This window comes from Aphelocoma coerulescens, chromosome 2, assembly GCF_041296385.1.
Source record: "Aphelocoma coerulescens isolate FSJ_1873_10779 chromosome 2, UR_Acoe_1.0, whole genome shotgun sequence".
NCBI lineage: Eukaryota > Metazoa > Chordata > Aves > Passeriformes > Corvidae > Aphelocoma > Aphelocoma coerulescens.
Genome location: NC_091015.1, coordinates 115,798,452 through 115,809,608, shown reverse-complemented (window position 1 = coordinate 115,809,608; position 11,157 = coordinate 115,798,452). Strand labels below are relative to the sequence as shown.

At 44.0% G+C, this 11,157-nt stretch overlaps 1 protein-coding gene across 9 annotated transcripts in view; it reads left to right on the top strand.

Annotated features, from left to right (window-relative positions):
- The first annotated feature begins 4,047 nt into the window (after nt 1–4,047).
- PTPRM (protein tyrosine phosphatase receptor type M) overlaps nt 4,048–11,157 on the top strand; it is a 463,481-nt gene continuing 456,371 nt past the window's right edge. For 5 of the 9 annotated variants that reach the window (XM_069004468.1, XM_069004465.1, XM_069004464.1 and 2 more), the window contains exon 1: nt 4,049–6,276. In XM_069004468.1, the coding sequence (XP_068860569.1) occupies nt 6,204–6,276 (73 nt within the window). In that variant the 5' untranslated portion in view covers nt 4,049–6,203. Of the gene's footprint in view, nt 6,277–11,157 lie in introns of all 9 variants that reach the window. The other 4 variants (XM_069004459.1, XM_069004462.1, XM_069004458.1 and 1 more) reach the window with 1 other exon arrangement.

Below are 11,157 nucleotides of genomic sequence, written 5' to 3'. Positions count from 1 at the left end.
AAAAGTGAGATGATTTTGAGTGCAGTAATGACTCTGATCAGCCTCATTTGGAATCCCCTCCCATACCCTCTGCCCATTTGTCAGAGAAGCACCATTTCAGCTCTCCCTGGGGCCTTCAGTTTCTGCTGGAGGTATGGTGTAGAAACGTGGTCTCCATGGGGCTGGTCACAGACCCTGATGACCCAGGTCCCAATCTGTAGGTTCATTTCCAGGCTTGATCTTGGACCTGTCTTAACGCAGTGGACTTGGCTTCCCATCTCTTAGGGAGCAGCTGACCCTTTCTGTTCCCTGAGAGCTCAAATTTGAGGAGGCATGATTCTCACATATACTATACCTACTGACTTATTTCTAAGAGTAGAGGTAAAAGCCACAATGGTTTTAAATCTTTGTAGATTGTTAAACACAAAAGTTTTCTAATAAAATGCTGACAATCAGAAGGTGAGACATAATTTGGCTTGCAGACATAAAAATACATCAAACACACTGTGGTATGAGGTGCATGTTCTTCCTCGTCTGTACAAATCACACGAGTGGTAGAAGGAGACTATGTGGATAATGGCATTAAAAATTTTGCTTCCAGCAGAAGAGACAGCGTGGTACACAGAGTTAAAATGTTACAAGTTTACTAGCTTCTACCTGCCTAGGCTACACTCTCTCTTACCTATCTTATTATAACAATTATGAAATAGATATTCTTCCACAATTCAGTTAATTGGTTTTGGGCTTAAACCAGCAGTAACTATCTCTGTACAGTGTGATCTGTTGTTCTTTGCTTCCTTCCTGACATTCAGATCCTAAAGTTCTCCCACTGTTTTACTTGGACACTTCAAATCTTTTTCTCACTTCTATTCAACAATTTCTGATTAAAGATTGTTCTCTCTAATCTTTTAAATAATTTTCAAAGATCTGGATGTGTTTTCTCTCTCAAGCCCCAATTATGGTTCAATATCAAAGCTGCAAGTGGCCATATAGAGTTTCCTCAGCTATTATTAAAAATGTTGGTTTTTAGCAGATGGAAACAAAGAGGACTTTGGTTTTTATGAGTTTTCACCAAACTTCAGAGTGATCAAGTGAATAAGATGTCCTTGGGAAAAAAATGGATAATTATTGTTGCTTGCATAAATAATTAGTAATAAAAAAAAAGAAAGAAAAAAAGCAGGCAGTCATATTACACATGGCAATATCTGATAGGGAGCAGTCACAGTTGTGATTAGTGCATCTCAGTGCCAAATGAATGATCAGGGATTGGTTCTAGTGCCAGCACACCCCAGCAGCAATAAGCAGGAGAGATGATGAGCCACTATGAAGATAGAACATTTTGTATGCAGCAACTTTTGCATCTGGTTTAGATTGACCTTGGATTCCACGTAGTTCTTTGTTGTTCCTTGGAGGCAGGGAAAGACAAGGTATGGGGTGGGTGCGATCTTTTAAGGACACTACTAGAACCTCATCCTACCCCTCAACAAAAGGCAGGCTTTTTTGAATAAACACTGGAAGATTTACATTTATCACTGAAATAGCTCTTCAGTAACAAATGAAACCATTATAGCATCCACAGATACAGATATATTAAATATTATGAAACAGAATATAATTGAGTATAATGCAATCAATAAATCCTGGCACATAGATAAGCCCACATATTTTTCTCTTTGTAGCTTTTGACAAAACTCAGCAGTGAAAAGGTAAAGAGCATCAGTAAAAATCTGCGTGAGAAGCTAAAGCTACCTAAAGATAAGTGCATATTAGCTGCTCTGTGTTTAAGAAAAGCCCCAAATGGAAAAAGAAGAAATTTTTTGGCATATTTTTCCTTGACCTACAGAGATGATGTTATTTTTTTTGAGTGGTTCTTCTGACCAAGGATTGCCTCTGGAATTTCGCTATAGCAGAAAAGTAGCTTTGACAAAACCAGAGAATTGGAATCATTGCCTGTCTTTTTTCTAACAAAGCAAATCATACTTTCACTCACTAGCTGTACTTAACCAAGAAAATGTGCCCCTGTCCCATGAAGAAAATTACTTTTTCATCATATTTAAACAGTGGTGTCATTGAAAGATTCATGAAGCTTGTCTGTCCGAGCTTTAAAACAAGATGGAGCAAGCTAGTGAAAATCACTCTTGTCTAACTACTTTACAGTGCAAAAAATAGCTTTGAGCTGTGAGTGTGATGTTATCTGCTACTGAACCAAAAGATCAGGTGACAGCTGTGTAGCCCACATTCTTGGCCACTTAATCAGCATTGTCACGGGTCAAAAAAAGGCAAGATGTTTGGGCCTTCCTCCAATATTTGAATATGAGTCTTTGCTTTTCTATTTCTGCTGTAACATGAGCAAGAAAGTGTTCCTGCTGTATATCATTATAGGAAGGGTGACTTCATGCCACGGATTATGCAGGGTGGCCTTGATGTCTTACAGAATTCGAGATATGTTTACTTGTTCTTGTGCCAGTAATACAGAATGAATAGCACTGTAAATATCATTAGCATCTTTAAGGTAACAGCTATGTAGATAAATACAATCTATATATCTAATGCTAAGCATAGATGTATGCCTATCCTAAGAATTCTTCTTTGACATGGGCCAAGCAGACCTGTTTCCACATCATGATAAGTATTTGGACGTCAGACCTCTCTAACCAGAAATGCAGTTCTTGTTCAGTTAGAAATTTTCAAAAATCAGTTGCGAGAAGTAGCACAGAGATCTGGAATACGGGAAATGGTTCTGCAAGAGAATGATTAGCGAAGAGAGGGCAGCTGTGCCAGTGAATTTTCTGTAATGAACAGTGTAATTATTCATAATTTATCATCAGGTTGTTTAATTTTCCCTTCAGTGGGATGTATACAAATTCCATATTTAAAAATAAAACAAAATCGTTGCAATGAAGGCTGGCTATGTGAACTTCCTATTGTTATACATTAAAATCTAGAAATTAGTTACAACCACTTCCAGATTTTCTCCTTATTCTACATGTCTTACTGTCTCGTCCTTCAGCAGGAATAATTTTGTGATAATTAGGAACTCCTGTGTTCCTCAGCTGAAATATGTCTAGATAGGGAACTGTAATCAGGTATTTCTTTGAGGTGATCCAGTTCAAGAACAGATGCAAGGTATGTAAAGTATCTGTTTGTCAGTGAGAAACAATCAGCAAAGTACTTTTTTTTTCCATGCAGATGCCTCCAATCCCCTCTCCAGCCACAGCTTAGCCTTTTATGAACTCTCTTGAATACATTCTTGGAACCAAACCACCAGAGAACCTGTGGGTTTTGTCTGGTGTTTTCCTGATGCTCCAGTTCTTTTTGTATGGTTTCTGGATGGTTTTCCTGCACGCTCCAGTACTGAACACAGTGAAACACAGCTCACAATTCCCAATCAGCCATGCATGACCTGTATTTTCTATTGTTCTTGTTGGTTTAGCAATTCCCTGGAGCTCAACCGTTTCTTAGATTTACTGTAATTAAAGCAGACCGGTTGTGTCTTTGAAGGTCAAGCACTTTAGCCTCATTCCCACTGTGACTGTGACCAAACACTCTTAAAATATTCTGCTATAATCCTCAGAACTTGGCAACTTTCTATCTCATCCTCACTAAACTAACATCAGATAGCTGTGGATATAGGCATGGAATTTCCAACTCCCTGTAACAAAGACAGGGTGGCGAGCTACTGCTATGTGTCTGAACACTGTATTTTACCACACTGCACAGCTGATCAGAGATACAATTTCACCTGTGTCTGGACATCCCGAACTGAGAGAGGTCATCATTAGCATAAACACTGGTGTAACTGCTCATTTCTGGATTTTTAGTGGCAGATCTACTAAAAGACATATTTTAAATTTTATTTTGTTGTAAGTTAAATTACTTATGATACTTCTTCAGTTTTTTTAAGTTTTGTGTTACAAAGGTAGCACTTTCGAGATCAGCTATAGATTCCAATTTTTGGAAGCTACAACTACCACTTTTAAAGAACATAGAAATTACTTAAATTATGTAACCATGAAAAAAAATTAAAATTAAAAATTGAACTTTTACTGCAAAACACCCATAGGTTACCAAGGCTTCGGGGAATTAAGGCAACGTCTTTTTTTGGAGCGGGGGGGAGAAGATTGAAGTTCTAGGCAAACAATGAATTAAGAGAATAGCTATCGAAAAGAAGAAGTCTGACGTCAGGAAACACAACAATTAATGCTACTCTGCCCCCTTGCGTTAACATTGGAGGTAGCTGCCGTACCCCCACACATCCCGAAGTTCATGCCCCTTCGCGAAGATTGCGTCACGTCACAGATCCATCACCCAAAACATAATAGAGCAGCGTCCCGAGAACAGCATGGTTGGGCGATCACTGGAAATGATACAGCTGTGTGCCTAAGCTCGGGCGTAATGTGTTGTATGTAAAAATAATTCAAAATACGCACAAATCACTAAATATGCTGGAGCTCGCACGGCCATGTGGGGGATGGGTAGAGTTTACAGTTCAATTAAAACCGGCAGCGAAGCCGGCTAACTACATGGAAGAGCAACACGGAAAACAGAGGACCTGTGCTGGAGAAAAATCAGAACCTAGAACCTGAGCTCAAGCTCTTCAAACCAGCATTATCTGAATTCTTGCTTTTATCGTTTTAATAACCCACAGGGAAAAAACAAGGCATTAAATCTGGCCACAGTTGCACTTGAAAGAAAAAGCTTTCGTTGAAAGCGAGGGCCAACAAAAATATTTCCACCTCTAGAACTCCACTTTAGTTTTAAAACTGTTTTAAAACCAGCAAACACATCCTTGCAGTGCCATGGACACCAGGAGCCAAAGCCCCAGTGGGAAGACGGCTGTCAAGCAGCTGTTATTTCGTACGTGACGCGGAGATAAATGCCAGAAGTCACGCGCTGCAAATGATGAGAGATAACTGCCATTTTAATGTGATTCTATTTCCACGATTCCCTCTCCAACCCTGCTAATTCCTGACGTTACTCTTCACTCGCAGGAGTAAGAGCTGCGCCCGTGTCTTGAACCGGGGGCCGGCTTGGGCGCTCTCCAGAGATCCCTTCCCGAAACGCTCCGGAGGGGTGAAGGGTGGCTCTTACCGAGGGCTAAGCAAGGAGATTAAGTTTTATGAGCAGCACGCGAATGCGAAGCAATTAATGTACAATACAGTGCCGCTCCTCGCCAGCCAGGAGAACCTATTCACATCTTAATTTCCTCTCGGTATCAGCCGCTCGCTGTGCGGGCAGGGCTCTCACGCTTGCGGTTCCCGCGGAAGGCTGAGCGGTGGCCTCCAGCTAGTTCTTCCGACAGACTCCAGACCGCCCGTACAAACCAACCGAAGCGCTTATGGAAAGCCGGCGCTCTCCGCCTCTCCTGCGCTTCCCCTTCCCTGTCCCAGTGCTCGGAGCAGCGCCAGAGCGGCGGGGCGGGGGCGAGATCTCTCACCCGGGGCCGGGCCGCTCGTTCCCGCGGGGCCGCGACCCGCGGCGGCCACAACTTCAGCGCCTGCGGCTCTGGCCGGGGCTGGCCCGCGGCAAAGTTACCGAGACGCCTAGCTGAGATTTTTTTTTTTTTTCGGTTCCTTCTTCACTTCCCCCCACGCTGTCCACGAGCATTCGATATCGTCCTGCCCGGCACAAAGCCACCACCTCCTTAGCAAGCAGAGCCGCGCTCGGGGCAGCGGGGCAGGAAGGAGACGCGAGCGCTTCGCCCCCGCAGGCGGCGGCCGCCCCCGAGCTGCTGTCGGCGGCGGGGCCCGGCCGCCTCGCCCTCTAGCGGGGGAGAGCGGCGGCGCCGGCGGCTGGGCGTGACTTTCCGCGCTCCCTTCAGCCCGCCCGCCCGCCGGGGGGGACCGCGAATCAGTCAGGGAGCCGAGCTGAGCCGGGACTAGCAGCGGCGCCGGCCGAGGAGGCTCCGGGATTAAGGGTGCCCCCCCGGGCACCGGGGGAGGCGAGCGGTACCCGCACGGCCCCCGGGGCAGCGGCGCGGCCGGAGGAAGGCAGACGGCAGACGGGCGGGCGGCCGCCGGCCGGCCACTTCACAGCCTCTTTCCTGCTCTTAACTGCAGAGAGAGGGAGAGGAAGGGTGAACAGCCCGCGGGGTACCAAGAGCGGGAGTCCGGCTGCCCCCTCCTCGCCTGCTCCCCCGGACTGGAGGGGGGCGAGAGGGGCGCCTCCTACTTTGGCAAATACTTTGGCACTTTGCTGGATCCGGAGCAGGAAGGGCTGGAAATATGGGGAAAGTTGGAACTTGCCTGGTTACTTTGGCCGGACTTTTGCTGGCAGCGGGAGCGCAGACGTTCACAGGTAAGGAGTCGATTCGCCAGCCCGGGGCCGGACAGCCTTCCCGGGGGCCGGGCGGCGGAGGGGCAGGGGGAAGCGCGGGCACTTCGGAGGTGGTGGGGGTTTGGTTTGGGTTTTTTTTGGCTTCTGTATCTTTTTTTTTTTTTTTTTTCTCCCCATCCCCCTGACGGGTCTGACACTTTGGAACCGCTGCGTAGATGGGGTGGAAAAAGCGTCCCGAGGAGGTAGCGGTGTCGGGATGCCGCTCGGCTGGCGCCCCTGAGCCCGATGGAAAGTCGAGAGGCTGGCGGGGCTCGGGCAGCCCTAGGGCAGGGCTGGAGGGACGGGCGGGACTCGGGCTCGCTCCGGCGTTTTTCCGCCGCTGACTTCCCGAAAGTTTCCCGCTGCCCCGGCACGGGGGGCGGAGGGGCGAGGTGAGCCGGTCCCCGGCGCTCCGCCCGCCGCCGCGACTGGCGACGGGGGAAGGAGGGCTTGCGGTGCTCCCCGGAGGGGCCGGCGGGGCCCCGCGGCTCTGCCCGCCCGCCGGTGCCTGGGCGCTGGCCCCCGCCGCTCCCCGCCCTCGGCGCTGCTCGGAGGTGCGGCTGTGAGACGCCGGCAGAGCCGAAGGGAAAGCCCCCGCCCCGCGCTCCCCGCAGCCCCCCGAGCGCCACCTGAGAGGGCAGGGCAGAAGCTGCCCTCGGCTGATGGGTGCCGGCGTTCACAGCCAAGAGGAGCCCGGCGAAGTGCCCCATCAGCGGCAGCGTTCCTCTGTTCTCCGAAGCCCCAGACCTGCAGATGGTTATCTTGGTCTCGAGTCCCCTGCTTGCACCCCCGTCCTATTTATGTGTTGGACAAACCCATAATTTTAGGCAGAAATTTGGATTGTGAAATAGTTCTGCGTGCTTCGCTGCAAAGAGTAACTTCAGGATTTTTTTTTTTGGTTTGTTTTGTTCCTAACATGAAGTTAGTGCAACTGAAAGCACGTTAAATTGAAGACATCTGGTCTTCAGCTCGTGCGAAGTTTGCTTTGATCTGGTGGGAAGCAATACTTCTGGCTCCTTGTTGCTCAGGCTGCAACAAAATAGTTTATATTTTGCACATGACATGTTGCTTCTATGCAGCACTGTAGCTAAACCAAGTTTATGGCTAGGAATTGGTGGTCTCGTTTAAAACTTCTTAAAAATGATTAAAAATTCTGGTTTTATATTTGGTTCCAGGGACCTCTTGTATATGTAGCTGCATTTCCCCTAGCTTCTTGAGAGCATTTTTACTGCAGATGAGACAGAAGATCTCCGAGTAGAAAAATGTTTTGTTCCAAGGTGATATGTAACAATGATGAAATATTTTTCAAACACTCCTATTAGAAGGAAACTGTACTCTGCAGCGAATTATGAAGCTGCACTCAATTATATTAGCTCTACAACTCATTAATGTTGGAAGTCTAGCGTCCAGACTTCAATGGGAGCACTTGCTTTGTTAAGACAAATCTGTAACTCGTTGCTGACCTATGTGAACTGTCTTACTTCTTGTTTAAAGTTAAGCTGGGACGACCCTTCTTCTGGATATTTAAATGGCTTGTGCATGCAATGTGCTGATACTGTACTGGGGCCAGCATTGAAGTGCTGTTCGTGTTGCTGAAGAACAATCCTACATTACTGTTTGATTTGTATCCGTTGTATTCATTTATCTGACACACACTGTGGGGAGAACGGTGCTATGAACCGCAAACAGTTCACCAATGACTTGTGCATGCAGTTATTCCAAGGGTGCAATTCCACACCTTCTGAAGTACTCAGTAGCGGAGGCTGCTATTCACACACTTCACTGAGGTTGCAAAGGATGGCATAGGATGCAGAATCTGCCCTGTCTTGTCCCCGTGTCTGCATATGTACATGTATGTTAAATATTGAAAGTAAAGATTATTTGTGAAGATGCATGTACAGAATTCTTTTCTTTTTAGTATTGATTCTCAGCACTTGGAATAAAATTGATGATATTTCCATTTTTGTGCTTTACCATATGAAACTTGTGCCTGGGTGTCATTTTTGCCTGGGGGGAAAACTTGCTGTTTCTTTTGTTTAAACTTTGATGCTTTAGCATCATAGAAATTAAATGACAGAAAAATCCATCCTTGAGTTGGGTAGTTATCTTTTGTAATAGCTGTCCTTTATTGCAGATGGGAGTTACATGACTAACCTGTGAAAAGTTTAAAAATAAACAAAGAAGAAAAGAAACAAAGCCAACTCCACACCTCTAAGCAGAGTAGCAGTGTGTGAGTTAAGTGCCTTTGGCATTTATAGTCCCATTTTTATTTTTGCCCTTTTCTAAACTGACTGATTTCTTTCACAAAGATTTGTTCTAATGTTACATTCAGCTATTGTCTTATTTGAGTTTCTTATTTAGAAAATAATCTTACTGAAAGATCGGGTCTTGGCTTTCTAAGGCCTGGGACCTTTCAAGTAATCTTTTGAAAGCAGCTTAACAGTTAATAACAATGAGATTTTCTCTGAGTCCTTAACTAAAGATTTTAAAATTCTAGATTCATCAGTTCAAGAAGTAAATGATCTCAAGAATTTGAATTCAAGAGCGGTTACTGAAAACATTGTCTTAAATGGACAGTGCTGCTTATCCTAAGTTTTTGAAAGTAGCTGTGCTCTTTCTGCAAGATTGGTTTTGGGTTTTGGTTTTTTTACTATTTTTTTACTTTCTTTCTTAGAAACTGTAGTACACCTAATTCAGCTGGCTTTGTTTATAATTTTAGCAAAATGTTATTAAGTTGGTCTCATGTGAAGGCTGAATGCTAATATTACAGAAGTCCCTGAAAAGTGGTGTTCAGTCATAGAAAATGCCACTTGACTCCACCGTGTTCCTTCTTCCACCTCCTTGGTAGGTTATTCAGGCTAGGGAAATTCTCAAGAATTCACTCCTATAAGGGATTTAGGTCAAACATAGAGATGTGTGAAGTTAGGAGGGACATTGTAAACTTAAATGTTTGATCTCACATAACCTGAAGGGTCTGGATGGGATGAGTTCTGTCAAATACAAAAACGGGGAGCTGAAACTGAAAGCACGGAAATGTACAAAAGAACTTGGAAACTGTGTTTTTATGAAGGCATTCGTGTTCAGGTAGATGTAAATGTGCACACAGCCTGGATTCTGAAATTGGTGCTTCTTGGTTACAAGCTGACTCTTAAGGAGGGAGGGCTCTTATTAGTCTGCTGTGTTCTCTCTTGATATGAAAAGCACCGAGGTTGTATGTTAATGCTCTTCTTATGGCACTGGTTTAAAAAGTTTTAGTTTTTCTCTGAGCAGGAATGAGTCTTACTGCGGTGAGAGGGATGGACAGACTGACTAAAAGTGCTTGTAGAAGGCCGTTCGTAATAAACCAGGACTAGTGGCAATTATGAGGAGAAGAAAAGGAGGAAAAGTGCTGTACAAAACTTGAAAATTACTTGTCCTAGTCAGCTGTAAAGGCTTTACATAAAAATAGTAATTCTCAAGCTATTTCATGGATTAAAAATACAAAACCTTGCATTCTGAATAGATGTTGTATCTTAGATTCATCTGCTCATTTTTGGGTGTAGGCACTTTAAAAAGAAGGATCATATTTTCCAGAAAAGAGATGTAAGGAAGAAGTTTGACATGCTGAAGTTGAAACTTACTGTGATCATGTTGATGTTTGGTGACTGCAGAGAAAAAGAAAGAATATAGGTTAAGTCTTCATAGGTCCTCTCATAGCTGAAATGAAGCTCCTGGCAATGTCTAGAAAATAAGTTTCTGATATAATTAACTGTGTTTAAAGAGATTTCTCAGACTATTCAGGATCTCTGTTTGAAAGTCTATAATAGCTATTCTGATGACATTAGCAACAAAGAGCTCCAAGTGTAATTATATCTCACTTTAGCAAATTCTGCTTTTGTTTGCATTGTTTATTCCACCTGCTTTTTTTTCTCTCCACACATCCATCAAGTCTATATTCCTGCATCTTCTAAGGGAAGTAACATATGGTAGCAAAAATGCAGCTTTGTTAGTGTCTCATGCAGTTGCCAGCTCATCTACAAAACGATTCCAACTATAGGTCATAGCATGGACTTGGCCTCACTAAACAGTGAGAGCTGTGGGGGGAGATTCTCAAACCAAACTTCCCACTGTTAAGAGATTTTTCTGCTGCTATTACAGCTGTTAGGTGAATAGGTGAATGACTTGATTTCTGGTTTACATCTAAGACTATTCATATTTAAAATACTCCAGCAAATTAATGGAAGCATTTTGAAAAACCAGCTTCTAGGCGTGATATTGGTTTTTTGGTTTTTTTTAAACTTTTTACGGTTACAAAAATGAAGTAAAATTTGTGTTCCCATGTAAACTGGAATGTTCTTTAGAATGCTTCAGGTAAAAATGAGTCAAGGCTTTGGAAGTGGCACAATTCATCAAAAAAGAAACTATATGGTGGGTATGTTTTTGGTTTTGGGTTTTTTTTACTTCATTTTGCTGTTCTGTTTTCAAAAGATAGTAATGAAATGTCATCAGAAATTAAAAATAAATTCTACAAAATATTGCAAGGATGTAATAACACTGGGTGAAAAAACTGCTATGGTGTTTATTTGGTCTCATGATTTAGCAGTCGTCAGAATTCATGAGGAAAACAAATCACAGTGTCCTGAAACAATAAAAGTGCATGTAATGTATGAAATAGTAATATATTTAGTGCTCACAGAAGTTGCTAGATTGACAGCTAGAGAGACCAAATCCCCAGGCAAATCACAAAACATGTTAGGGTAGAGTGAGCAAGCTTCTGAACTCCACCTCACTAATATCATTTGAGTCTGACCTGGAGACATGTGGGGATGGTTTATTTCTCGTGTGCACTCACCCACATCCCACGACGGTCAGCGAAAATGTCAA